A 27,789-nucleotide genomic window follows, 5' to 3' on the forward strand; every position below is an offset into this window, starting at 1 on the left:
GTGCATACCTTGCAAGGATCAGTGGGAAAGTGGCTAAATATGTTGCAAAAGGTGCTTGTATGTGAAACGTTTCTAGTGAGGGTCAGGTCTCAGCTCCCATGTTTGAAATCAGAGCACACCCAAATAAGACTTTAGAAAGAGTGAAAGAAATACAATAAAAACCTCCAGAGAGATTCCTGAAATTGTGTCAGGTAGTCTCTGGGAGAAGAATGTAAAGTTTCCTAATAGCACACAGGAATCAAAAATGATCCCTTCAAACACTTTGGCTGTGTCAACACTACCTCCCTACTTCAAAGGGAGGATGGTAAGTAGGGTGTTGGGAGTTTATTAATGAACTGCTGTGCTGCATATGCAGCACTTCATTAAGCAAATTCCACCTCCCTAGCCCCCACAGTAACTCCAAAGTGTTAAACTCCAAAGTGCCAGCTCGTGTGTAGCTGTGGCTAACCTGCCGGTACTTTGAAGTGCTTGGGCAAGTTCGAAGTCCCTTTACTTCTCAAAATTGTAGGGAGTAAAGGCTCTTCAAAGGAGTGCGGGCACTTCAAAGTGCCTGTGGCTACACGGCATGCTGGCACTTTGAAGTTCGACAATTCAAAGTTGCCGCGGGGGAGAATCAGCCTAATAAAGTGCTGCATATGCATCACAGCACTTTATTAGTAATCTCCCATCACCATGATTACCATGCCCCCTTCGAAGAGGGAGATAAGTGTAGACATAGCCATAGAGTATCTTTCCCTATAAGAGGCCTTGTCTCTCCTTTGCCAAGCTTAGCAGACTGGTTTGGTCTTTCACAGCCTGTGATTCCACCAACTGCATGCTGCATGTGGAAGAGTTGTTACCATCTTCAGGCAAGCTGAGGAGCTGGTTATATCTTCCACTTAGAACACTACTTCAACCATATCCTTATTTCACTGAGGTAGTAGAGATTTCTTTCACTGAGAGCAGAAACAACACAACTTTAAGAGGTAGAGCCAATGGGAGTTTTTTATTTATTTATTTATTTTAGTCTTCTTGGGTCCAAGAGAAAAATGGGTACTGTATGAAGACATCAACCTTGCCGTCTTGTTCCTTGTTGAGGGAGGCCTGGCCCACTGACAGATGGGGAGCAAAGTGGGCAAGTGCCCAGGAGCCCAGGCAATTCAAAATGGCCCAGGAACCTCAGATCCTTTTAAATTGTTCAGGCAGGTGTGGCAGGTGGAACCACCCCTTTGGGGAGGCTAACCCCCAGCATCATTCTTTCTGCCTGTGCCTTCCCTCAAAGGCCAGAGCAACTTTGCACTGGTGTTGATGGTTTAGAAGGGAAAGAATTCTTTTTATAACATAATTCTTAAGGAGTTTTTGTAGCTATCGAAAACAGATAAATAATTTTTCAAAAATATCATGTCACTTTACTAATGGACTCATGGTGAATTAAAAATGGAAGAACTTTACCATAGATCCTGTTTATTTGACTTTTCAATTAAAGTTGGATTTCCAGATAAGCGATTTCCATCAAGTTTTAGCATTTGTTTAAAAAAGGCTATTTGGACTATTAGGCTGCAGCCCTTATCTTAAGCTGGACCTGCCCTGGGGAATGGGAGAACTAGATAGACCAGGACTGCAAAGATGCGAGAGGAAGAAGTGGCCCACAGGCAGCACTAGGAAACAAGCAGGCACCACATGGTCTGGGCATCTCTGGGGTGGAGAAGGGCAGCTGGGTCCAGTGGTTAGATGGGAGGTCAAGTCACTGTTTGGGAGAGAGAAACTCATGACAGGAGATATCAGTGGGAGACTTCAGGAGACAGCATCAGATCAAGGTGTGAGGATTTCCAAGCCTTTCAATGCTGTACTTCTCATGGGGGCTTATAAGTTACAAGCTCTGAAAATCCTGTTTACACAGTGAGGTATTAGAAAGTAAGTCTGTTGTATACAGACTGGTTCTTCAGACCATCTTAAGTGTCTTCACTGAAGCATATGAGAATCTCGGCCTCACACAGAACATTAAAAAGACCAAGGTGTGCCACCAACCTTCACTGACGGGACAATCTCATGCACTTTCTATTGACGTCAATGGAGAACTGCTGGAAAATGTGGAGCACTTCCCATACCATGGAAGTCATCTTTCCACTAAAGTCAACATTGATGAAGAAATTCAGCATCATCTGAGCAGTGCAAGCTCTGCTTTAGTCCACCTGAGACAAAGGGTCTTTGAGAACCGGGACATCTATCCCAAGACAAATCTCCTTGTAAACCATGCAGTGGTTGTTCCAACACAACTGTATGCATGTAAAACCTGGACAACATACAAGCCTCATTTGAAGGCATTTGAACAACATCATCAACGCTGCCCCAGGAGAATCCTAAATATCTCTTGGGATGATAGGTGCCCGAACAGTAGCATCCTGGAAGAGTCGAACATGACCAGCATTGAAGCCATTATCATTCATCAACAACTTTGTTGGACTGGTCACATGGTTCATATGTCTGATTAGCACCTCCCAAAGTAGATTCTTGTCAGGGATTTTTCCATCTATCCCTTGGGCATCATTGCCCCCATGGGTCAGGGGAAGCAAGCCTTTGGCCATTAAACATCAGAGCAGGCACATGAAAAATCTAAAGTTACATAGGCTGCCATTTAGCAGCCCCTGCAACAGTCACTCTGAGTCAGTTGGTTTCCCCGGTGACCTGAACTCATGAATAATTCATGAAGCCGGGTTTGAAATGGAGTCCTCCGATTGGCCGAGGGTGAAGGGCTTCCAGAACCTTCAGCCGAGAGGAGGACCTGTTTGAAAACCTCGGTGTAGAATCATGAATATTACAATGAGCTAATGAATAATCATGAGAACTCTCTATAAATTCTGGGCTGACAGCTCAGTCTGGGGCCCTTGGGTACTGGGACAAGGACTCCTCAGACCCTACACAGGAGAACGTTGGCCGTCAAGGCGTCCGCTGATGCTGAGGCCAGCTCAATAAGAGTGAAGAGCTGAAGTCACAGCAGCGCCTGCCTCTGGGCGGCGCTGAATCACCACAGCTGCAGCTTGCCTCAGGGCCAGCTGGTCAGCTGAGAAGCGGCGCCTTCGCTTCAGTGCCTCACTGTACCCAAGCACCCCGCTTGCATCTAGGAGCGCCAAGTGGGTTTCAAGGCATACTCACCGGGTTGCGAACTGGCCCGTGGCTTCGGCCACAGGTACTGCATAGCCGGTGGGGAAACCGGAAGCCCACCAACGCCATCTCATCACCACCGCTCCTTCGGCCACTCCATTGCCTGTGTTCTGCTGCTGTGCTGAGACAACCACCTACCCAAACTGGACAACTTGCTGGACACGCTGTGGTAATATCAGCCCCACCATACTAACTGATCCATCACACACTGACTACTTTATTACTATTTACTGCCTTTGCCTAAATACTACGAACACTGGACTAGACAACTTACCTTACAACGACTACCGGACTTGACTACCTACTTTAAATAAAGACTACCGGACGTGTCACCTTTTATTTAACTTTGTATAGGCCGGGTCTAAAGCCCCAGGCCGGATTTTCCTGTGTAACATAAGTGTAAATATTAATGTTAGAATAGTATTATTGGTATTGATAGTATAAGTAGTATAGATAACTAACATATAGATAAATAACTAGTATAAGGATAATGGATTACGCCATCCTAACCTGATCGTTCAAATTCGCTTGCTACCATTGCGGGTAGGGAGTAGCACCCCTACCCGCGGAGTTTTTATTTACTAGTTATTTATTGTTTTCAGAGTTTATATAATGCACAGGGCGTGGCGGGATGTGGTACTACCCACTCATTCCTGAAAATGTGGCTTGAGAATCTGAACACCCATTTCTATTTGCCCACTTTCCTTAATCGATGTATATTTGTATATATGGGTATAGTATGGTATAACATAATAGATTAAAGTCTAGTTCAATATAGTACAGCATATTACAATATAGATAGTATTAATAGATAGTTATACTTAATAAACATAGCGAGTTTGTTGATACTAGCATTCTCTTATCCCGGATTCTTCCTTTCTTTCGCTCTCTCCATCTCCGCTAGCTCCTTCCCCCCGGGTGCTATTTGGGTGGGGTCATGTGCATCTTCCTGGGGCGGGGCTCTCGCCTACCGTTTGCCAGTGGGGTCGCAGCACAGTCTGACCAGGTCCTTGGGATACCCCAGGAGGGCTCTGCCGGCCCTTCTCATTAGCAACGTGCCCATTCGACCACCTAGCCTCGTTTAATCCTACCATCACGGTCCCAACGATATCGTGTCACGACATTTCTGTTTTCTGAATTGGAGGAAGGACAGAGGAGTGCTGGGGGGCCAATGGAAGCGATATAAGGACATGCTGAAGGCATACACGAAAAAGTGCAGCATCAGAGTCGACACTTGGGAGAACCTTGTCAAAGACCATCCCCAGTGGAGGATGGTAATCCATGAGGGGGTGAAACAATTTGAGAGGTCCCACCACAGTGCAGACAAAGAGAGGTGGAGAACAACAAAAGAGCATTAAAAACTGTCCTGCACCCCTCCAACAGCTACCAACACCTGTCTCTTCTGTGATAAGATCTATGGCTCCAGAATCGGGCTGATCAGCCATCAACAGACTCACAAATAGGAGGGTGACACGAAGACGTCCTACTCATTATCAAATGACCGCCAACCAAAAAGAAAAGGCAGGTTGGAAGGTTTGGCAATGGCCGTGGAACAGAGCGCATGGATATTAGAAGGTATGCTACGTTGTTTTGAATATAGTGAGATATTGTATTGCTAGATATCAAGTTTGGAATAATGTATTGTTTTGCTTTGAAAGCTAGAGGTGTAATTTACCTGTTGTAAATCCATTGACTCTGGTGAAATTAAATGGGAGGTGGGGGGAAGGAACTGGCCTAGCAGATTTCATTCTTTTTTTATACTGTTGCAAAAATATCACACGGCTTACATTGTTCCAGAAACCAGCCCCAGGGCTCCTCCCCGCTTCCAGCCTCCTGTCCTGACTCCTACCACCCTATCCCTGACTCCTGCCCTCCTGCACACACACCCAGTCCTGATTTCCAGCAGCTCACCCAAACACCACAGCCCTCCCTTACATACCCCCAGCCCCTTGTTCTGGCTCTTGCACCTCCACCCCACACTCTGGAGGAAAGCAAGATGAGGACAAGGCAGGAACTTCTATAGGGCAATATCCATTAATTGTAGTAACAGAGAGAAAGCCATGCTAGTCTTTATACTACGAAAACAAAAAAGCAGTCCAGTAGCACTTTAAACACTAATAAAATAATTTATTAGGTGATGAACTTTCATGGAACAGACCCACTTCTTCAGACCATAGCCATACCAGAACAGACTCAATACTTAAGGTACGGAGAACCAAAAACAGTAATCAAGATTGACAGTTCAGAAAAATATTATCAAGGTGAGCAAATCAGAGAGTAGAGAGGCAGAAGGTGGGTGGGGAGTCAAGGATTAGATTAAAGCAAGTATGCAAAAGAGCCCCTATAATGACCCAGAAAATTCCCATCCCATTTCAACCACGTGTTAATGTGTCAAATTTGAATATAAAGGAGAGTTCAGCAGCCTCTCTTTCCAATCTGTTGTGAAAATTCCTCTTCAGTATGATGCAAACCTTCAGGTCACTAACAGAATGGCCAACTCCATTAAAATGCTGGCTGACCAGTTTGTGGATCAGGAGTGTTTTTATGTCTGTTTTGTGCCCATTAATTCTTTGTCTAAGAGAGTTTGAAGTCTGTCCAATATACAAAGCATCTTGGCATTGTTGGCACATGATGGCATATATGATGTTAGCTGAGGAACATGAGAATGTGCCCGTGATTCTGTGAATAACCTGGTTAGGTCCAGTGATGGTATCTCCAGAACAGATACATGGACAAAGCTGGGAGCGGGCTTTGTTGCAAGGAAAAGTTCCAGGATTGGTGTTCCTGCGGTATGGACTGTGATTGTTGGTGAGAATCCTCATAAGGTTGGGAGTTTGTCTGTGGGAGAGAACAGGCCTGTCACCTAGGGCCTTCAGGAGTGTGGCATCCTGATCAAGGATAGGTTGTAGGTCTTTAATAATGCGTTGCAGTGGTTTGAGTTGGGGCCTGTAGGTAATGATTGGTGGTGTTCTATTCTTGGATTTTTTGGGCCTATTTTGGAGTAGCTGGTCTCTGGGTATTCGTCTGACCCTGTCGACTTGTTTTTTTATTTCTCCTTGTGGGTAATTCAGGTTTATGAATATTTGGAAAACATCTTGTAGTTTTCGTTCTCTGTCAGTAGGATCAGAGCAAATGTGATTGTACCTAAGGGCTTGACTGTAAACAACGGATCTAGTTTATGTGTGCAGGATGGAAGCTAGAAGCGTGTAGGCAAGAATAATGATCAGTGGGTTTCTGGTAGAGTGTGGTACCAATCAGGCCATCCTTGATTTGTACTGTAATGTCCAGGAAATGTATCTCTTGCGTGGAGGAGTCGAGGCATAAATTGATGGTGGGGTGCGGATTGTTAAAGTCTCTGTGGAATTCTTCTAGAGTCTCTATACTATGGGTCCCAATCACAAAGATGTCACCAATGTATTGTAAGTAGAGGAGGGGTAATAGGGGATGAGAGCTGAGGAATTGTTCCAAGTCAGCCATAAATATATTAGCATATTGTGGGGCCATGTGGGTGCCCATAGCAGTTCTACTAATCTGGAGATATAAGTTGTCCCCAGATCAGAAATAATTGTGGGTGAGAACAAAGTTACAGAAGTCAGAAACTAGATTGGCTGTGGTGACATCAGGGATGGTACTCCTGATCGTTTGTAATCCATCTTCTTGTGGAATATTAGTGTATGTTAATGACACGAAGGTTTGCATTTTACTGAAAAGGAATTCTCACAACAGATGGGAAAGAGAGACTGCTGAACTCTCCTTTATATTCAAATTTGACACATTAACACGTGGTTTGAACCAGGATAGGAATTTTTTAGGTCACTATAGGGGCTCTTTTGCATACTAGGCTTAATCTAATTCTTGACTCCCCCCCACCTTCTGCCCCTCTACTCTCTGATTTGCTCACCTTGATAATATTTTTCTGAATTGTCAATCATGATTACTATTTTGGTTCTATGTACTTTAAATATTGAGTCTGTTCTGGTACGGTTATGATCTAAAGAAGTGGGTCTGTCCCATGAAAGCTCATCACCTAATAAATTATTTTGTTAGTCTTTAAAGTGCTACTGGACTGCTTTTTTGTTTTCATTAATTGTAGGTGTATATTTTTAATTTTTACCTATTTTTGTAACAATAATGCAATATATTATATAAATGGGGTCTCAGTCAACTTAATGTTATTTTGAATATTTGTTCTGCATAGTTGTGATTGATTGCCATTGAACTCACTTAGCTCCAAACAGTTTTACCAGGTGTCCCTTATTTCACATAGGGAAATATGGTTACCCTAATACGGCAGTTATGTCAGCAAATCCTATGTGACAAAACAAAGCCCCAACTGATATATGTTTCATTGGCATAAGTTCGAATGTGCACAGTGCTATGTCAGTGGGAAGCTTCTCCCATCAACATAGCTACTGTCACTTGTGAAAGTGATTTTATGATGTCAATGGGACAGCTCTCGCCCATCAGCTTACAGAAGCTACAAAATGTTATTATAATGGTGCAGCTCCACCAGTGCAGCTGTGCCACTGTAAAGTCATTAATGTGAACATGGCCTTACACTTTATATATTCTTGCTGCAAAGTGAAACACAAAATAGCTAGCATAAACCTAGGACATTAATTAGAGGCTATACCAGAAAGAGGAAATAATGTTACCAAACAACCTTTCAAACCAAAAATAAGATATGGGTCTCTAACCTTGTCAAGTACCTTAACAGCAGACTGATTACATTTTGCAGCACATTCTTCCACCAATTACATCCATGTGAATGAACTAGAACAGGTCCTGCTTCAGTCATGCATGAGTATTTCCAATAGGATAATACTACGATGACTTGGTTAACACTACTGCTGTCTGATGTATTGAATCAACATTTTTCAGCTCTGTATCACAGATAGCATAGCACTAGTAGATACTGGAAATTCTCCTTTTGGTCAAGTATTGTATTCTTTTGTATTCTTGCAGAAGTTAACAGGGCTTCAGTCTGGATGGATTCTAACCTCATGGATCAGGTTGCAGCACAAGAATGCTAGAATGATGCATGTGATCAAAATAATTCTGCGAATTTTCCTTTTTTTTTTTTTGTTTGATGAACCTTATTAAGTTTCTGATGCTGCATTGGTATCTATTAGCATACACTCCCTGTGCCTACATGAAGTCCAAATGACAGAATATTTGGGATCCCTCTTTCAGGATCCCTGTTCTTAGTCATGCATCAAATCTCCATTCCCAGAGCATACAGAAACATTTTTTATCCTGGCTTTGTTGCCAAAGGGTTGCATTCTTAATTTGAGCATTGTTTTCCTTGTAAGTGAATCTTTATTCCTTTGAATGTACCACCATACTTTTTAGAAGAAACTTCTAACACAGTTTTCATTAGCAGAAGAAATATTCTGAAGAGATTTTTTTTAATTTCTATACTCTGAGTTACCTAGTTAAAAATTTATGAAAAGCTATGAAGATACTGTTGTGATCTGTGGCAGAAAGCAACCTGCTGATATTGATGGCATCTACTTCACGAGGAAAAGAATCTATTTGACTGGCAAATATTTTAGCCATCTTCATATTTCAATATTTTATTTCTTCTCTGTGAGACTAAATCTTATTGAAACGATAATTTTAAACTAAAATATAAAAATAACGTTAAAAACATAACATAACTACGGCTACGTCTACACGTGCCCCAAACTTCGAAATGGCCATGCAAATGGCCATTTTGAAGTTTACTAATGAAGTGCTGAAATGCATATTCAGCGCTTCATTAGCATGCGGGCGGCAGCGACGCTTCGAAATTGACGCTCCTTGCCGCCGCGCGGCACTTCCAGACGGGGCTCCTTTTCGAAAGGACGCCGCCGACTTCGAAGTCCCCTTATTCCAATGAGCTCATGGGAATAAGGGGACTTCGAAGTAGGCGGCATCCTTTCGAAAAGGAGCCCCGTCTGGACGCGCCGCGTGGCGGCAAGGAGCATCAATTTCGAAGCGTCGCTGCCGCCCGCATGCTAATGAAGCGCTGAATATGCATTTCAGCGCTTCATTAGTAAACTTCGAAATGGCCATTTGCATGGCCATTTCGAAGTTTGGGGCACGTGTAGACACGGCCTACATGTGCATGAGTTGGTATCTACTTACAGTCTTGACTCTACATAATTTTATACAGGAATATTTTTATCATTGGTCATTTATGGAGCTTTATACCTTAAAAATAAGACAACTACTGCATAAATTTTAAATGAAAATATATCCTTACCTTAAAGAGTATAGCTGAGAATATGCAGCATTTAGTTCTTTCCGTCACATTGGATGTCAATATGTATCTGAGAGTAAGTACAACATATACGTAATTTTGAATGTGTTCATTAATTTATGTTAATTAACAAAGCCTTTTCCTCCTATAATTATTACTATTAAAATAATGAACTCCAGTAGTTTTTCAAATATGAAAATGTTAAGTCAAGTGGCTTTATGTACCATTAGAAGCTTGTCAAATACTATGATGATGAAGGGAGTATAAGAACCTATATAGAAAAAAGAGAAGCAAATAGAAAAGTAGCTATAAAATCCCTCATAACATCTCACTTGAGATTTCATGACTGTCGGTTACTACTCTGTGTACAACTCATGCAAGGTGCCTTGATCTTTTGCATTTTATGGGGCAACATCCTTACTTCAGCTCCAGCCCCCTTACTTTTAGCAAACGGGCCAGAGCAGCATAAAAGGTCTCTAAATGTCAGTGTTCCCTGTAAACAAAGTGCTTGGGCAGCCACCCACGAGAGATCCAGGTGTTGCCCAGCTGATTATCAGTGCACCCACAGCCACCCACAGTGTGCACTATGTGTTTCTATTGGTTGTGCACATTTGTGCATGCATTGGTGTGCATAACAAAATTTATTTCACTCATGGATGTCAAAAATAGACAGAATATTGCTAAATGCCCTGGAAATGGATGGAGGAGGATTCCCTCAGTGCAGGAACTGAGGAAGACAGCTCTAAGGGTGCTGTCCCAGGACTCTAACAAACCATAGCTGTGATCAATAGAGCAATTTCCTCCAGCATGCCTGAGACTGGGGAGAAAGCCCAAGCCTCACAGGTTGGATCCAGCTTGCAGTGGAAGGAATTGGCTCCATGAGCTGCCACTATGCTTCTACCCTATGGTGGGGGAATGGCAGTGCAGGAAACCACTTGCCTGGACGCTTTCCCCATTGCTCCCATTGGCTGGAATCCCAGCCAATGGGAGTAGTGGAGGTGGTGCCTGGAAGTGACCAGGGCACAGATCCAGGTAAGTACACCCCATCCTCCTCCTGCTGAGCCCCTCCCCTGCAAGTAGCTCCCACCTGCTCCTGCACCCTCCCACCAAAATCCCCCACTGCTACCCCTTCCTGCACCCTCCCTCCTGCCCAGACTCCCCATCCTCAGCCCACTCCAGCACCCAACCTCCCACCCAGACTCCCCACTCATTTTGTCATAATGGGTGGTTGGCTGGTGGTCCACAGAAAAGTCTGCACTGAGCAGAGTGGGCTGCACACTCAAAAGGTTGAGAACCACTGGACTAGTGGAATAAAAAATGTTAAATAGTTTTCTTGTGGAACAGCTAGGGGTGGTGAACACAAATTCCACATCTATGGGGAATGCAGAAACCCAGCCTTTTGAAAATATGCCCTCAGGATGGGATCACTGTCTGCTGATTACCTATTACATGAGACCAAGACCAAAGGCCCATGTTGTGAAAAGGAAAAGGCTGAACTATTCCTGGTTGCTCTGGTTCTGAACCCGAGACAGTCAGGAACTTTTAACTGCAGAGAAAACCCAGTTGTGAGTTTTGATGGAGTGATGTTTATCAGAACCAGAGACGGGAGCTGGACCAACTGTTTGTAAGCTTTGCAGTATCCATGTAGATTATTTTATTGTTTTAATATGTTTTCTCTGTAATGCTTCAGAATAAATGTGCTCACTCATAAAGAGCTATAATGTAATTTATAGCTGTGGACCATTAGGCTGTCCACAGCATTCAAAGAGAGAGCAAAATGTAGATGATACTCTGTTAGGCAGTGTGGCTTGCTGGAATATCAATGTAGGCAGGAAACCATACAGCCTGGAAAATCCCTGGTTAGGAGGGAGAGTGGACCATGGAAGGAGAGAACACATGTAGAACTATGACACTTACTCGGGGTACAAGGATTATGCTGGAGTGTGGCCACAGCACATACTCCTACAGAGATTCTGGGTGCAGAGTGGCCTATAGTAGCCAGGTACAGGCTGCTCCTTAGGTCACACTTCGGGCACAAAAGTAGTTTAAGATACCTATGCACCTATTTTTCCCCCCGGGCTGTAATTCTGTGCTCTGCTTCTTATTTGAGGCACAAAACAGAATCTGAACTATGGTCTTTTAATAGTATGCATACAGTAGATATCTTGGCTGATATAATTATTCATGGTAGTCCTGCACACAACAGATAAAACTCCATACATCTAAAAATAATTAGAAAATTACTATTTTCCCCATTAAGTCTGCCCCAAAGATATTTTAGTATTCATTAAGAGTACTAACTTCAGAATTCTGATATTTCTATTGAAAATTAATAATGATGTAAACTAGTTCTTTTGGCTACAATTTGTCAATCATTTGTTGTATTTTTAAGTTTCATACATATGTTGTTACAATTCCACTACTCCTGTGATCGATCCCTCCCTGTGCTACACAGCTACAGTTAAGATCAGAGGAGAGTGCTTGAGAGAAGGAGCTATCCACAAACAAAGGAAGCCACTTCCCACTCTCTATATGCTGGTCCAAAATAGTTCAAATCTGTTAACCTTCAGGGCATGCTACAAAGTTCTTGTGCTTGTTTGGGAATTGGAAGAGGGCTGGGGAAACTGAAAGATTTGTTTTGAGGAAATACTGTGGTGTAGTTTGGTATAGTTATACTGTATTGAGGATATTAATAAGACAGTCAGGGTGACAGAAGTGCAGCTGCTTTGACTGATTTTGTTTTATAAGTCCTCTAAAGTGTTCTCAAATTTTTTTGGTGGCACTCAAGGCTCTGGATGGACATTTGTTGATGTGTAGTTCTAAAATCTAAGACACATTAAAAATAAAATACTTACTGAGCAATCTTAGCAGCTAAGACTGCTGCATGCAAGCATCCCCAAATTCCAGCCTGATAAACACATTTCTCACTAAAATGTTTAGACTGTTCATCCATAAAGTCATCAGCGACATTTTTTGAAAAGCCACCTAACTCTTGCCAGTTGTTAAGTACGTCATCTATCTTGAGAGTTTCATTCAGCGCTTGACACCAATGTTTAAAAGCAGCTCTGTAACATACAAAAATGCACTTATCAGTTTGCTGACATTTTTTCCAGCAGCAGAAGAGTTTTAGTTTACCTTCTATCAGATACAAGTAATCTTTATTGAACAGAAAACTGAATGTAGTTTGTAACACATAAAAGTACAATTTTTGATCAAATCACTAGACATGACAGTTTACTAAGATCAAATAGCTGTATGGAAGATGACACAATTACTTCATAAAGACACATATATATTGATTCCAAAAGCTACATCTACACGGGGATGCTACATCGAAATAGCTTATTTCGATGTAGCAAAATCGAAATAAGCTATTTCGATGAATAGCGTCTACACGTCCTCCAGGGCTGGTGCAGTCGACGTTCAACGTCGACGTTGGGCAGCACTATATCGAAGTAGGCGCTGCAGGGGAATGTCTACACGCCAAACCGGCCCACATCGAAATAAGGGTGCCAGGAACAGCTGCAGACAGGGTCACAGGGCGGACTAGCACTTCTGGGGCAACAGCTAGCTGCTCCCTTAAAGGTCCCCTCCCAGACACACTCAGCCTGCACAGCACACAGTCTGCAGAGCCACAGGCACACACACCCCGTCGAAGCAGTATGGACCCCCAGCAGCAGCAGCAGCAGCAGCCCGAGGTCCACACAACTGCCCCTGCAGGAGCAGTGCTTGCCCTGCTCAGTGCTATGCAGGAGGCAGCTGACCACCTTTTATTCATGGAAGAGAAGCTGCCCCCAGGGGAGGAGAAAGCAACCCCAGACCCTGATGCCCTCTGACCGCCCCCCCGACCGCACACGTCGCTGGCTGTGGAGCTACCCCACGAGCACGGACTGGTGGGAGCAGTTGGTGCTCAGCGAGTGGGACAACGACCGCTGGCTCCAGAATTTCCGCATGAGCCGGCAGACATTCCTGGAGCTCTGCCAGTGGCTGACCCCTGCCTTACGGCACCAGGACACCTCCGTGCGACGTGCCCTCACGATTGAGAAACGGGTCGGCATCGCTGTCTGGAAGCTGGCCACTCCAGACAGCTACAGATCCATGGGGCAGCAGTTTGCTGTGGGCAAGGCCACCGTTGGGGCCGTCCTCATGGAGGTAAGAGGACCCAGCGGGGGGGGAGCCCGGGGGGGGAGTCCTGGGGGAGGGAGCCCTTGGGGAGCCCTGGGGGAGGGGAGCCCTGGGGTGGAGGGCCAGACACACCCTGCACACCCCTCACTGGTGCTCTCTCATGTCCTTCCCCTGCAGGTCGTCTGTGCAATCAGTTCCCTGCTCCTCCACAGGCTCGTGCGCCTTGGGGACCCGGATGCTGCCATCACGGGGTTTGCCAGCCTGGGCTTCCCAAATTGCTTTGGGGCTCTGGATGGGACCCATATCCCCATCCGTGCCCCAAAGCATAGCGGAGGACGCTTCCTCAATAGGAAGGGCTACCATTCCGTGGTCCTCCAGGCCTTGGTGGACAGCCGGGGTTGCTTCCTGGACATTTATGTTAGGTGGCCTGGCAGCACCCATGACGCCCGGGTGTTCAGAAATTCGGGCCTGTGCCGCTGGCTGGAGGCGGGGACCTACATCCCCCAGCGGGAGATCCCTGTGGGGGACACCACCATGCCCCTCTGCGTCATCGCAGACGTGGCGTACCCCCTCCGGCCCTGGCTCATGCACCCTTACACGGGCCATCTCACAGCCAGCCAGGAGCGGTTCAACACGCGCTTGAACCATGTGTGCTAGGTGGTCGAGCGCACTTTTGGCGGCCTCAAAGGGCGCTGGAGGTGTCTCCTCACCCGCCTGGATGCAGGCCCCACCAACATCCCCCAGGTTGTGGGAGCATGCAGCACACTCCACAACCTGGTGGAGAGCAAGGGAGAGGCATTCTTCCAGGGCTGGGCTGTGGAGGCTGGCAGGGCCGACGTGCAGCCACCTGCTGCCCCCAGTCACCAGGTGGACCCCTAGGGGATCCAGGTCCGGGAGGCCCTGCAGGCCCATTTTGACCAGGCCGCGGGGTGAACGCTGGCAGGCCACCCACTGCACCCCTGCATCCTCCACAACACTCCCTGCCCCCCAGCCCACACCACAGAGCACCCAAGAGCACATCCCCCCCACTTTTCTTTCAAATAAATGGACCTGTTTTTTGAAACCAAACAGTGAAATTTCTTATTAATACAATATATATATATATATATAGAAAAAAGGGGGAAACTATTTACATGGGAGGGCAGGTACCATAACAGAACAGGGGTCCAACACAAACTATATAAAAATAATGGGGGACATGTACAAAGGGGGAGTGGGGGGCCACGTCCTCGGCCCCGCACCCCTACTGTCCAGCGCCCGGGGTTGGAGGGCGCAACCCTTGCCTTGGCCGGAGCCCTGGCCGAGACTGGGTGGGGGCCGGGCGAACCAGCAGATACGGCCGGTGGGTGTCTGCAGGCCCCAGGTCCCTCTTGGCAGCAGGCCTCAGGGTGGCGAACGGCGGTGGGATGGCAGTCGGAGCGGCAGGTGGAGCAGCGGGCAGAGCGGCAGGCGGCGCACCATGGGGGGCCAGGTGTTCCACTATGCACTCGAAGGTGTGCATGAAGGCCGCCCAAGCCTCCTGGCACCAGGCCAGCGCTCGCTCCTGGAGCTCCAGCCGCCGCTCCTCCACCCGCAGGCGCCGCTCCGACACCTCCAGCTGACGCCGGAGGGTCGCGAGCAGCTGGGGGTCCGTGGACGTCCTCTGGTGGCTCCGCCGTCAGCCCCATCCTGGGGCTGGTCGGTGCTCCGCCAAGGGGCTGGCCTGCTGGGATGGCCCCGGTGGGCTCTCTGGGACCAGGGACACTTCGCCGGCGCTCTCCGGGCCTCCAATGGTGCAGCTGCGGAACACAGGGGGGAAGAAGAGTGGAGACAGCCGTTAGTGTGGGCCCTGACCGATGGCCCTTGTCCCCCCACCCCTCTGCTGCTGGTTCCCCATCCCCGTCCCCGGGAGATGCTGCTCCTGCTGATGGGTGTCCCACCCCCCTGTGGGGGACCCTAGGTTCCACTCCCCCCATCCCCAGGGATGGGGCATGGCGCTGTCCTGCTGGGGGGCAAGGGCTGATGCACTCTTCTGAGGGACATGCCACTGCTGTCCTTGGGGCCATGGTCATCTGGGCATGTGGAGGGCACTGGTCATGTCTCTTGTCCCCGCCCCTTAACCCCGCGGGTGTGCACCGGTGGGTACGTACCTGACGGTCCACTCCCACAGTTGGGGGACACCCACTGGGCAGACGCCCTGCTGGAGCTCCGGCACGGGATGGCGATCCGGAGCCCCCTGTCGCTGGAGGAGTCCCCCTCCTCTTCCTCCAGCATCCCAGGGGTGGGCTCCTTGGGGGGGCCCCGGTGTGCAGGGCTTGCCTCCGGGGCAGACTCCGTCTCTGGGGCCTGCTGGGGCTCATTGCCCGATGTGTCAAGGGTGGCCGGGGGGAAGGAGGTGTACCGGGGGCCCAGGATGGACCTGAGCTCCCTGTAAAAGGGGCAAGCGGCAGGGGCGGCCCCAGATTGGCTGGCTATGTCCCGGGCCCAGGCATAACCCTGCCGCAGCTCCTTAACCTTACTCCTGACGTGGTCAGGAGTGCAGGCAAGGTGACCCCGGGCAGCCAGGCCCTCGGCCAGCCGAGTGAACGCATCCGCATTCCGCCTCTTGCTCCCCATTACCTGGAGCACCTCCTCCTCGCTCCAGAGCCCCAGCAGGTCCCAGATCTCGGCCTCCGTCCAGGAGGGGCCCCGCTGCCTCTTCCCTGGCTGGCTGGGAGCCCTGGCTCCCCTTGGAGGGGGGTGAACTGGGGGCGTTTGGGGGCTGGCGAGCGGCCATCACTGCGGGGGTGGTGGATTGGGGCTGCTGTGGGCGTGCAGACTGGCCATGTGGCAGTGCTGCCGCCTGCACGTGCTCTCAGCTTCCTGCACAGGAATGCAGGGGGCGGGGAGCTTTAAGGGGGTGCTGCATGCGGCAACCATAGAGCTCAGGGGCTGGAGAAAGCGTCTCTCAACCCCTCAGCTGATGGCCACCATGGCGGACCCCGCTCTTTCGATGTTGCAGGACGCAGATTGTCTACACGTGCCCTACTTCGATGTTCAGTGTCGAAGTAGGGTGCTATTCCCATCTCCTGATGGGGATAGCGACTTCAACGTCTCGCCGCCTTACGTCGATTTCAACTTCAAAATAGCGCTCGCCACGTGTAGACGTGGCAGGTGCTATTTCGAAGTTGGCGTGGCTACTTCGAAGTAGCCGGCACGTGTAGACACGGCTAAAGAGAGCCATTCACTAATATAGCTAGTAGGAAGAAAAAAAATATGAGGAGAACAATATGGAAATGTTTGGCAGCAAATTAACTCACATAAGAGCTGAACCCCAGAGAGCTGTTGAGAAAAATAGATTATAAAAATAAAACTTGTGTCATTTTTGTGTTTACTATTCACCAGTAACTATGTACCTCTTCTTTCCTGCATAAAAGTGAAGATTTCCAAGTTCATGCAGAGCCTGTACCTTGAGGTCTTGCTGATTATTTACGTGAAGGATTTCTGTTTTTCATCAATAGAAAAAAACGTCTATTAAAACTTGAACAGCTATTCAAGAAAAATTGATTTACAAACATGATGTAGTAAATGAGATTATGAACATTTTACGTAACATTTCTGAGGACATGGGGATATTGTAATTTCAAATGTGACTGTGGACTCAATCCTGTTCCCACAAACTCCAAATGGAACAACAGCAGGGCATACACACAAATCTGTTTCACACCTACTAAACAGACAAAGCTTCTTTGAAAATAAGTACTCAGTATATAAATGTAATTCTCTCTCTCTCATTTTTACAGGTTGCATACAGCTGTTTAAAAAGCCATACCCTCCCTTAGCTGTCAAATGGTTTCCGGGAAAAGTCAGTAAAGATAAGTAAAGGGGCACTTCAGATGATAAAAACAGGAGCCAAATTCTCAGCAGGTGAAATGAGCAGGGGTGCTGGAACAATTTTTATAATGTAGGTGCTGACAGCCATTGAATCAAACTATAAACCCTGTATACAATGGAAACCTCTTCACACCAGTGGGAGCTGCACCCTTAATTCCAGCAGCTAAAATGAGTGTTGTTCCACTGAAGTAATCAACTTCAGTGAAGATTTTCCTATGAAGAGATAACTCCTGGAAATTTTGATGGAGGTATTATTGGCTTATTTTTGATCATACTGGGAAATTTACTTTTAAGGGAGGGATAGAGGCTGTCCCAGAAAGATTATGCTGTGGATAGGGAATACCTGATGCGCCAGGGTGGAGAATAAAACTGCACAAAGAAGAACATGAACATATACATTCAAAGTTGTCTGTATTAGCTGTAAACATAAATATGTAAATATCTTACCAATAGTTTTTTCAAATGAAGAGACAACTACTGAGAGCTGTGACTGAGGCAGTGGTCTGCTTTGGATCATACTGGGGAATTTAAATTTTTCTTGAGAAAGATCAGGTGGTGTTGGGAGAAATGTCAGTTCAGCACCCTCACTAAATCCCACTTTTCCATTTGAAAAGCCCTGATGGGTTACTCTTCCAAAGGTTTCTAGGTCAGAAATATAATTTATTTACTAAACATGGCTTTCAGCCACATTTTCTTCACATAAATGTTTCTATACCCATATCACCCAAACAAAATATTTCCAGTGTATGATTTTTACATAGCATTTCTGGTCTTTATAATAGCAGGTTAAAAGGAAATAGGACTAAGCAACTTGTGATCAGAAATGAATAAACATGGGAGAAGAAAATTAGGCTGAATTTTTCAGAAATATTTTCTGTCCCTACGGTATAATAATTTGCTCTGAATAAATGATACACTCAGCACTATTTATACTCTGGATTTAGTCTGAAAGCATGTTAACAAGCAAGTTTCAATATATTCCCACTTGCCAGATACTAGCCTTTAAGGAGACATTTCTAGACCAGAAACTCAGTCAGCAATTCAACACAATGTCAACCCAGAGGTCTGCATCAAATTATGATGTGTTCTTTGAGTTACTATTTTAAACACTGATGGGAGCTGGAATGAATGTAGATATGTTTTATATTTCCATTAACTGTGGTTCTTCAGGACACATTGTCCAGATGCACTGAGAATGTCCTTATGCATCCCATGGCATAAAAATTGGGGTGACCCCACGTGTCCCTCAGTTCCTTTGCTGATATAGAATCAAGGTGTTATAGGACTCTGTAATAATGTGGAAGGAGCCTGGGTCATGGAATACACTCATAGAGGAACCACAGTTGACATATAAGGTAACTGTTTCTTGGTGCCCTGCATATTTCTCAGATTGGAACCCTTCTCAGAGGAGCCGAGCATGGACATCCCTTAAGGCAAAGGGAGGCTCTGCCTTCCCACACAAGTGCTGCACAAACCCCAGCTGGTTCCATGCCACTGATGTTTTTTTGTTATGGTTCAGGTAGGTTCTGGGGCAGCAGGGAAGACTCAATAGCAGGGAGCCTTCTCAGCGGCCTGCCTTGGAATCTGCATGGAACATACATGCTCAAATTTCAAAAGCAGGGCTGCCCAGCTTGCAGATTGCCCCAGGGTGTGTATTATCTGGACAGTTGAAGGCAGCCTGCTGGCTGGGTGCTGGCGCCTGTCAGTCTCCTATTCTGTGTGCATGGGTAGGGGTGGGCATGAGGGAAATGAGGGAAGAGAGGGTGAGGAGGTGTAGCCAGACAAAGTCTTCCCCTTACAAGCCAGCTTGCTCGCTGCCCCCCGCACTGAGGAGCACACAGGGCACGGAAACGGCTGCTGACAGCACAGTCTTTGATGCCCTCATTGAGGCCCAGATGTGCTGGCTTATCGTGACCCTGAGAAGCAGAAAGTACAGATAGAAGGCTAACAGGCCAAACTGTCAACATGAGGGGGGGGGACCCTCAAGAAATCACCCCAGCTGGCATTGATGGATATGATGACCACACAACCATCCCAGAAGGGGAAGTGCCCCGCCCACACAAAAAAGAATGTCCTGTACTCCTAAATTGCTTATCTCCTGTCTTACAAGTGCAAATTAAGTAAGAAATGCCCTTGTAACAAACTGCCGTCACAAAGACAGACCAGTATGATCTGGCACCATAGATAAGAAAGAGCATACGTAACCCAGAGGGGTATAAAAGATGGGTCCAGCAGAACTCTAACATTGAGTGCTTTCCACCAACTACCTGCTGGTCGGGTCAGGTGATTGCCTCCCGAGGTCCACAACTGGGGACGCCCAACCTCGTATTCGTCTTTCCGCGGAACTGAGTGACCGATCCAGCTTGGCTACGCTGGTATCGAGAGACGCAGAGAGGGTAAGATACACCCATGCTAGGTCTCCGACTTTTTGTGCACAGCTAAAGAATTAGAGCTCTGTAACTAGATGTCGTTGTGTCAAGATATCATTGTGTTAGATGGTAACAGATATCTTTGTATTGGATTGTAACGTAACTTGTTAACACCTGTACTTTGCTAGCATATAAGAAGTAAACAATAGCCTTTTGTAACCGCACGCTTATAACTGTAGCTTAAATAAATTTGTAACTAGTTAAGCTCTGAGCCTGACCCGGTTATCCTTTTGTCACTGCAACACAGCCGGCACAACAAAAGAACTTTAACCGTTTGGTTACTACAGCCTGGCCGTGGGTGAGAGTGCTAGGAGCTGCCTGCTCTAACAGTAAACAAAACTGGGATGTTTAGGACCCAGGGGAGTACCTCACCGCACATTACCCGGCCACCGGCTAACAGGAGGTGGGGGAAGAGGAAGTGGGGAAGGATGGGGAATGAGGGGAGGGGTGGAAAAGAAAGGGAGGGAAGGGAATCGCAGGGTAGAAGGTGTCCATCATGCAGCAGCTGGGGCTCCCCTGTTAAGCAGGCCCATCTAACCCTCCTCCTGACAATCCCTGCTCCTACCTGGCCCCATCCAACAACTCCCTTCCACCACTCCCTGACACCCACTACACTGAGCTCCAGCAAGCTACACCTGGATTCCTCCACCCTTCAAGCCCCACTTCCCCAGTTCCTCCCCATCAACCCCCCACCGCTCCACTGAGCCCAACCAGAGTTTCATTGCTCCTACACCCAGTGCCCCACAACAAAGTTCTGTACATCCAGATTTCCCACTGAACTGCCCACATGCAAACTGCTCCACTCCTGGATTCCCCCTACACTAAGCCCCATCACACTTTATCATGCTGGGCTGAGCCTGCCCAGCAACACCTGGTATGCCTGGCATAGATAAGCTAGGCCAGCCCTTACACTGTGTCAGGGTCAAGTGCAGCCTCACTGCTGAGTACCTATATGGAGGGAAGTGGTGGTTGCAGGGTGATCTCCCCACCTCAGGGCAGCATGGGTCTGTACTACCCACTGCTAGAAATGTGAAGATGCAGGATCTTATAAATGGCTCTCCTGTCACAGACTTCCAGTGTGACACCGAACCCCTCATTTAAGGCTTCATCTCAGAGGTTTTCCACTGATTTTTTTAAAGTGGATAAGGAACTTAATTATTTTGTTCCTCAGTTTCTTATCTGAAAAAGGGTTAATAATAATACTTGCCTGTCTCACAGCAGTTTGTGTAAATTCATTGGTTTTGATTAGGTGCTTTGAGGTCAATGGATGGAAAGTGCTGAGAAATGCAATTTTGCAAAGTGTTTTTTACAATTTCAAAACTTTTTTGCTGTGTTCAACAGCCATCTGCTACATTCAACAGTAGGCACTGCCCTGCATAACAGGAGAATTTCACTTTGCGACTTTATGGGATGACTCCTCCTCCTATCCTTTATGGGATGATTCCTCCAGCAATTTGCCAGAAGAGGCAGAGGTAGTGAGAGAAGGGTTCCACCCAGACTCACACATCATCACTTTTCAAAGAGCTAGACAAAGATGCAGGTAAGCCAGCCAGCCTTATGCTGTATGTATGCTGCAGGGAGGCCTCGATCTTTTGTGGCACCAGGACTAGCTAAATGGAGCTAGGCAGAGCAATAAATGGCTAGGAGAAATGACCCGTCCCCCCCGACCCCCCTGGCCAGGACCCATCAGAGCATTCCCACATATAAGCAAAAGCCTGGGTTGGGCAATTAAGTTTTTTTCACTTGTTCAAATTCTGCGATGGGCAGGGCAGGAAGACAAGAAGGCACTGATAGATTAGGTCTCAACTTTTTTCAGTCTCAACTCTTTTCCATACATGAAAGGTTACATTTGCCTGACGAGAACAGTTCTGAGGATTTGGTTTCTTCACTGCTGGGAATACTGGGTCAGCCAGTCTAGTACATAAAGTTGGTACCACCAACCTGGGACATTTTGCCCTCTTGGATCTGTGAGCTCAATGGGTGCAATTGTTGCTGAAGCAGCAACTTGCTTGTATTTTAGTGACAGGATCAATGTCCTTGGCAATTCGTATTCATTGCCTGAGGTACTTACCACTCTTGAAACAATAAACACAGGAAGGGTTCAAGCTTATTTGCAGGAAAAAGTGAGAATGAGGTTGTAACTTTTGCAGACTGATTCCAGTCATTTTCTTACAGTCAGAAGGCAAATGTCAGGTGATGCTGAGGCCTGACACTTTGGTTTATTGCGTGAAGAAAAGACAGAGATTTCTCAATTAGCTTTTACTGGTGCTTGCCATTATGTGTTCTCAGGATCAATGAGAGGGGTTCAGGGCATTTGCAAGCTGCCTGCATGTCAGCTATTGGTGTATATAAAACACCTGTGTCTGACATTTCCTGTTCTCAAATTGGTGTTTTAATTTGGTGCCTTCTGCATATCTGGTACATGATACAAAACATGCTTCATTATGTAGAAATTGCAGAAAAGGAGAAAGTTTTTCAAAAAATAATTTGCTTGGGTTCTGGGATTTGGTTGGACAAGCTTGCAGTGAACAGGAACAAGGGATGCAAAGGAAAGGGAAGGGAAGAGAGCAAGGACACAGGGAAGGAAGGGAAGGGGCAGGGCCTGTGTAAGGGAACTACTGCCTCCCCAAAGGAAACATTCACCCACCACTAATGGAGCTGTGTAGCTGCCTAAGCCATTGTGAAGTAAACTATAATGTTGAAGGGGCGGTCTAAATTAGCATATTCTTAGTATAGTTTAATTTAAGAAGAATTTGCCTGAATAATCTCTGTGTCTCACTAGCTTGATCTTTCACCCTGTCTGTATAAACTGTAAAAAGCAACATGTGGAGCTGGTCACATGATGAGGGAATTTTTCTCAAATGAGCCAATCATTGAGGTACAGGTAAATCTGGATTCCTTGTTCTCTCACATAATAAGGACCCCTAGTGCTGCCAACAGATCAAATGGTAAAGCACTCTATAGATAGTGGAAAATACCCACTTAGAACCTCAGGAGAATGAACAGGATAGATGACTATGTAAAAACAAGTGCCTGGAAGTTAAGAGCTACATATCAGCCTCAATGAAAAATATTTACAGGGGCTTGGGAGAGGGAAAAGATACTCCAGCAAACGCATATGGCTACCAAACATGAAGTCAAATTTGCTGCTGTTACGATGACACTGGAAGGTGAACAGATGATGAAGGAGGAGGGAAATTGTCTCCTCCTCTGGTATCTCTTTCTCTTTTTAGCAGACGCTGTCTGAACCGTCTAAGTAGTAACTAGAGCTGCTTGGGAACATTTCAACTATTTTTTTGTTGGAACCAAAACTTTTCATATATGCTTCAACAAAACCTTCATGAGAAGCTTCTAAAGATCCAGAACTGAATTCTGGGGGGAGAGGGGATGTGGAGAAAGAGAGGAAGAGATGGAGCGCTCTTGTCCCCACTTCAGAAAAATCAAACAGCTCCATGGCTTGGGCACTCATCTGAGATGTACAAGATCCAGGTTTAAATCCCTGCTCTGAATTAGGTAGAGCAGAGACTTGAAGCTGGGTCTCCCCATCCCATGCAAGTGCTTAGCTATTTTGGAGCACGGATCTCTTGCTCCTCCTCACTAACATTCTCTCATAGATCTGAGACCCTTTCCCAATGAATTTTTTTACAAAAACATAAATGTTAGCAAAAGGTTTTGATTTCCATTGTAAAAATATTTGGTCAACACTTTTTTGACAAGACCTATTAATTAGTTTTAGCATTAAGCCAGTTACGTCTATTAAACAGCACTGTTGTTTGCATCCCATTAGGTATGCTAGACTCTGGAGAACAGTAGTCAAGTAGTCTCTCTCAATGAGAGAATGTATCTCTGTATTCATATTGCACACACTATTGTAACAATCTTTATACAAAGTATGACTTGTAAGGCATCATTGAACACATAATTTGCTAGTCAGTATCATCCCAATAAATTATGTGCGGAAACACTGTATGTGAAGTTTTAAGATTTCCCTAATGTAATATGCATATGTCATATGATGCTATTAGCATATGTTCCAAATACCACAGCCCTGCCCAAAGTTGTGTATATATTATTTTAAAGAAATAATCAACTTATTACAATTAGTATTGTCCAGAAGAGGGCTAGGCAGAACAAGACATACAGTTCTTGGGGGAAAATCTAAGACTGGGGATGTGTTTGGGTCATCCTGCACTATAACTAAAGCAGTATAACCAGGTACACCAGAAGTGCAACCTGTATGTGGCTGGCAGGCTGCGGCTACACACAGGCACTTGCACATTATACAGCTGTTTGTGAGTGGCCTACTTTAGCAAGGCATTGTAAGGCACCCAATATTGTGCTATGGCACAGCCCCTCATTGAGCTGAACTGTACCCCAGAATGTGACAGTAAGGTAATGCTCCCTCCTTTTCCTGATCAGAAAGATGGTTTCTTTGGGACCTAAATTTCAGAGCTGTGAGCTAATTCTGAGCCCACCAGAACAGTTCCTGAAGAGGTTTGCTCATGCCTTATCAGTCTCAGCCACTCCAGGATCTGAAGATGAGTGCACAGGCCCCTTCACTAAAGTTTTTGGCAAGCCTCTTCTGTCTTCTTAATTTTCTTAAGGAAAGACCTGAAAATTGCACACTTCTAAGGAATGTGCTCTTCACCAAGACACTATTGGAACCTTATATATGCATCATCACTGAAGTGCAAGATGAGATAAGTTAGGTGAGTGTGACCTAAAGGAACCACAATTATTATATACTTTTGTAAAGCATTCAGACCCTGCATAATATTATAATAATCATTGTACAAAATATGCCTTGTGGGATATCAGATGAAAACTAATAACTCCCTAGTTAATAATGTCATGGTGAAATGTATGCAGCAATATTATACGTAAAATCTTCTTTAGCAAATGTTCAAAACCAGATATCCCTGACCAGGCAGAAGAATTCTGAACAATAAATTTTACCGCAGTTTACTCATAAGTAGTAAACAGGGTCCTCTAGACAACAAGAAGAGATATCAGAAGACAAAGCAAAGAACATGGAGCTTCCTTCACCACCACACTCTATATCACCTTCTTTGCCCTTTGAATAAACTTTGGTTTGAAAGAAACAAAACAGCACTCATGTAGCACTTTAAAGACTAACAAAATAATTTACTAGGTGATGAACTTTCATGTTAGTCTTTAAAATGCTACGACTGTTGTTTTGTTTTCTCAGCATACAGACTAACACAGCTACCTCTCTGTTACTATCTGGTTTGAAGGGTAACTCTCAGAAGCACTCACTTTAAAAGTTAGGAAAGGGGTAGAAAGGAAAGGGGTAGAAAAGGAATAAAGGTATAAAGGAAAGGGGTAGAAAAGCCCCAGATCTCTCTTTTTCACACCTAAAGCAAAAGAACCAGCCTTTAAACTCTGACAGGATTTGAGAATTTGGTTAGCCCTGTTCATGGGAACATAAGGTATGGATTTTAGCTAGAACCAAAATCAGTCTGTTCAGCGTTAGCTACTAAAAAACATTTTCTCTGTATTGTTCTTGTAATCATTTGACATTAGTACTTCAGATCAGATACTCTTTTTGTCAATAAACTTTTTTTAAAAAATCTGAACCAATCCAGTGCAGTGTGTGAACTGTTTGGTAAATCCAGTGAAAGTAGCAGACTGTTGAATACTGACTGATCTTTTAAGGGGGCAACAGACTGTTAATAACTAAACTAAACCATTCAGGAGAGGACTGGAGAGGGCAGGACACATTTTTGGGAAAACTTGAAAATGGGATTGTGTTGGAGTCACCCTGCACCAAGGCTGGTGAAAGCCATACTTTGACTCTTGGGCTACGTCTACACGTGCCCCAAACTTCGAAATGGCCATGCAAATGGCCATTTCGAAGTTTACTAATGAAGCGCTGAAATGCATATTCAGCGCTTCATTAGCATGCGGGCGGCAGCGGCGCTTCGAAATTGACGAGCCTTGCAGCCGCGCGGCGCGTCCAGACGGGGCTCCTTTTCGAAAGGACGCCACCTTCTTCGAAGTCCCCTTATTCCCATGAGCTCACGGGAATAAGGGGACTTCGAAGTAGGCGGGGCCCTTTCGAAAAGGAGCCCCATCTGGACGCGCCGCGCGGCGGCAAGACTCATCAATTTCGAAGTGCCGCTGCCGCCCGCATGCTAATGAAGCGCTGAATATGCATTTCAGCGCTTCATTAGTAAACTTCGAAATGGCCATTTGCATGGCCATTTCGAAGTTTGGGGCACGTGTAGACACAGCCTTGCATTGCTGACAAGCTGTTAGGATTAGAGCTGCTGGACCACAGCTACAGCTATACACAGATACTGAGAGTGTCTTCTTCAAATCCTCAAAGACAATGAGAAGTTCTGTGGCACCTTATAGACTAACAGATATTTTGGAGCATAAGCTTTTGTGGGCAAAAACCCGCTTCATCAGACACATTGCATCTGATGGAGTGGGTCTTTGCCCACGAAAGGTGCCACAGGACTTCTCATTGCTTTTGCAGATACACTAACATGGCTACCCCACGATACTTCTTCAGATCCTGAGCCTGAAAAGTTTGCTTCTCTCACCAAGAGAAGTTAGGCCAACAAAAAATATTACCTCACCCACATTCTCTCTCTAACATCCTGGGGCCAACACAGCTGCAATAAGACTGTATATCTCAATACAAGGTAGTCTCAGAAGGGTTGCCACGTTAGTCTTTTGCTTTACCAAAAAAAAAAAAGTCAGTGCTGTAGCACCTTAAAGACTAACAATTTTATTTATTAGGAAATGAGCTTTCAGGGTGAAGGGCAGGCGACCCCCTTCATCAGATGCAACATCAGGTTCAAATCTGAGGAAGTGGTTGTTTCCCACAAAAACTCATTACCTATTAAATAAAACTGTTAGTCTTTAAGGAGCAAAGGGACTTCAGTTGCCCTGGCACTTCAAAGTACTGACGGGTTAGCCGCAGCTACACACGAGCTGGCATTTTGAAGTTGTAACACTTCAGAGTTGCCGCAACGGAGAATTAGCTTAATGAAGTGCTGCATATGCAGTGCAGCACTTCATTAATAATCTCTCGACACCCTACTTACCATGCTCCCTTCGAAGTAGGGAGCCTGTGTAGACAAGCCCCAGGAGGATCAAATATTGGCCAACAACTCAGGCCAAAAACAGGACAATAATTAAATGGATAATGAAAGCTGCAGTGACTGAAATAAGCAGTAGTGAAGACTAGGATTCTCTTATATGCCTAAAGAGATAAATATTCGGGTGTCCTTAAAGAGAAAAAAATTGGTTAAATTTTGGCCTTACAAAAATTCAGACTTTTTCTTTAAATAAAAGTGGCTATTATCTTACACTCAACAACTATCACTCAATTTTAAAAATTCATTTTTCAATATTTTCTACTAAAATATGTACTATATGCAGTCCTTTATAATAGGGGATCTTACAATGAGCCCTTTACGGTAACAATCAACTTACCTTGTGTGTGAGCAAGAAATAGTGAAAGCAATTTTCTGCTGTGTCTAAGTGCTCTGCTGTGGTATTTAGATTTTTCTAGGGTTTCTCTGAAACATTTCAATGTGTCTGTTACATCAAGAGGGACACAAACTAGGACTTTGGGTTGACTTCCATCTGAAAGGAAAAAGTAATTAGAAACACTTATTCATATTTTATGGTTAAAATCTAAGAGCAAAGACATAGGTGAAAAATTTCTCAGCTTTTAGACATTATTTGATTAGATTTTTTGCAGTTGGTTTATTAACATACAAATAAAGCATTAGGAGATAATCAAGAACATTTTTAAAATTTTCAGGTATGCTTTACTGTTGCATCAGAAGTGAGAGCAATGATACTATATTGTACTCTCAATGTCATCTATTCAGTGATTTTATCCAACTTCTTTAAGTCAACCTACATACCCTTTCTTGTATGTTCTATCTTGATGCATATTTGATATTTAGAACTATGTCTTCTTTTTCCTTCTGAAGACTTTAAACTTATTACTATTAT

General features: G+C 45.4%; 1 protein-coding gene across 1 annotated transcript in view; it reads right to left on the reverse strand.

Annotated features, from left to right (window-relative positions):
- The window catches only part of CFAP54 (cilia and flagella associated protein 54), a 315,059-nt gene that overhangs the window by 107,475 nt on the left and 179,795 nt on the right, over positions 1–27,789 (reverse strand). Inside the window, exons 41-45 of the mRNA XM_074983979.1 lie at positions 27,259–27,411; positions 17,810–18,004; positions 16,885–16,972; positions 12,241–12,450; positions 9,389–9,455 (exon numbers count right to left, since the gene is read on the reverse strand). Of these exons, the coding sequence (XP_074840080.1) occupies positions 9,389–9,455; positions 12,241–12,450; positions 16,885–16,972; positions 17,810–18,004; positions 27,259–27,411 (713 nt within the window). The remainder of the gene's footprint in view (positions 1–9,388; positions 9,456–12,240; positions 12,451–16,884; positions 16,973–17,809; positions 18,005–27,258; positions 27,412–27,789) is intronic.

This window comes from Carettochelys insculpta, chromosome 1 (assembly GCF_033958435.1).
Source record: "Carettochelys insculpta isolate YL-2023 chromosome 1, ASM3395843v1, whole genome shotgun sequence".
Classification (NCBI taxonomy): domain Eukaryota; kingdom Metazoa; phylum Chordata; order Testudines; family Carettochelyidae; genus Carettochelys; species Carettochelys insculpta.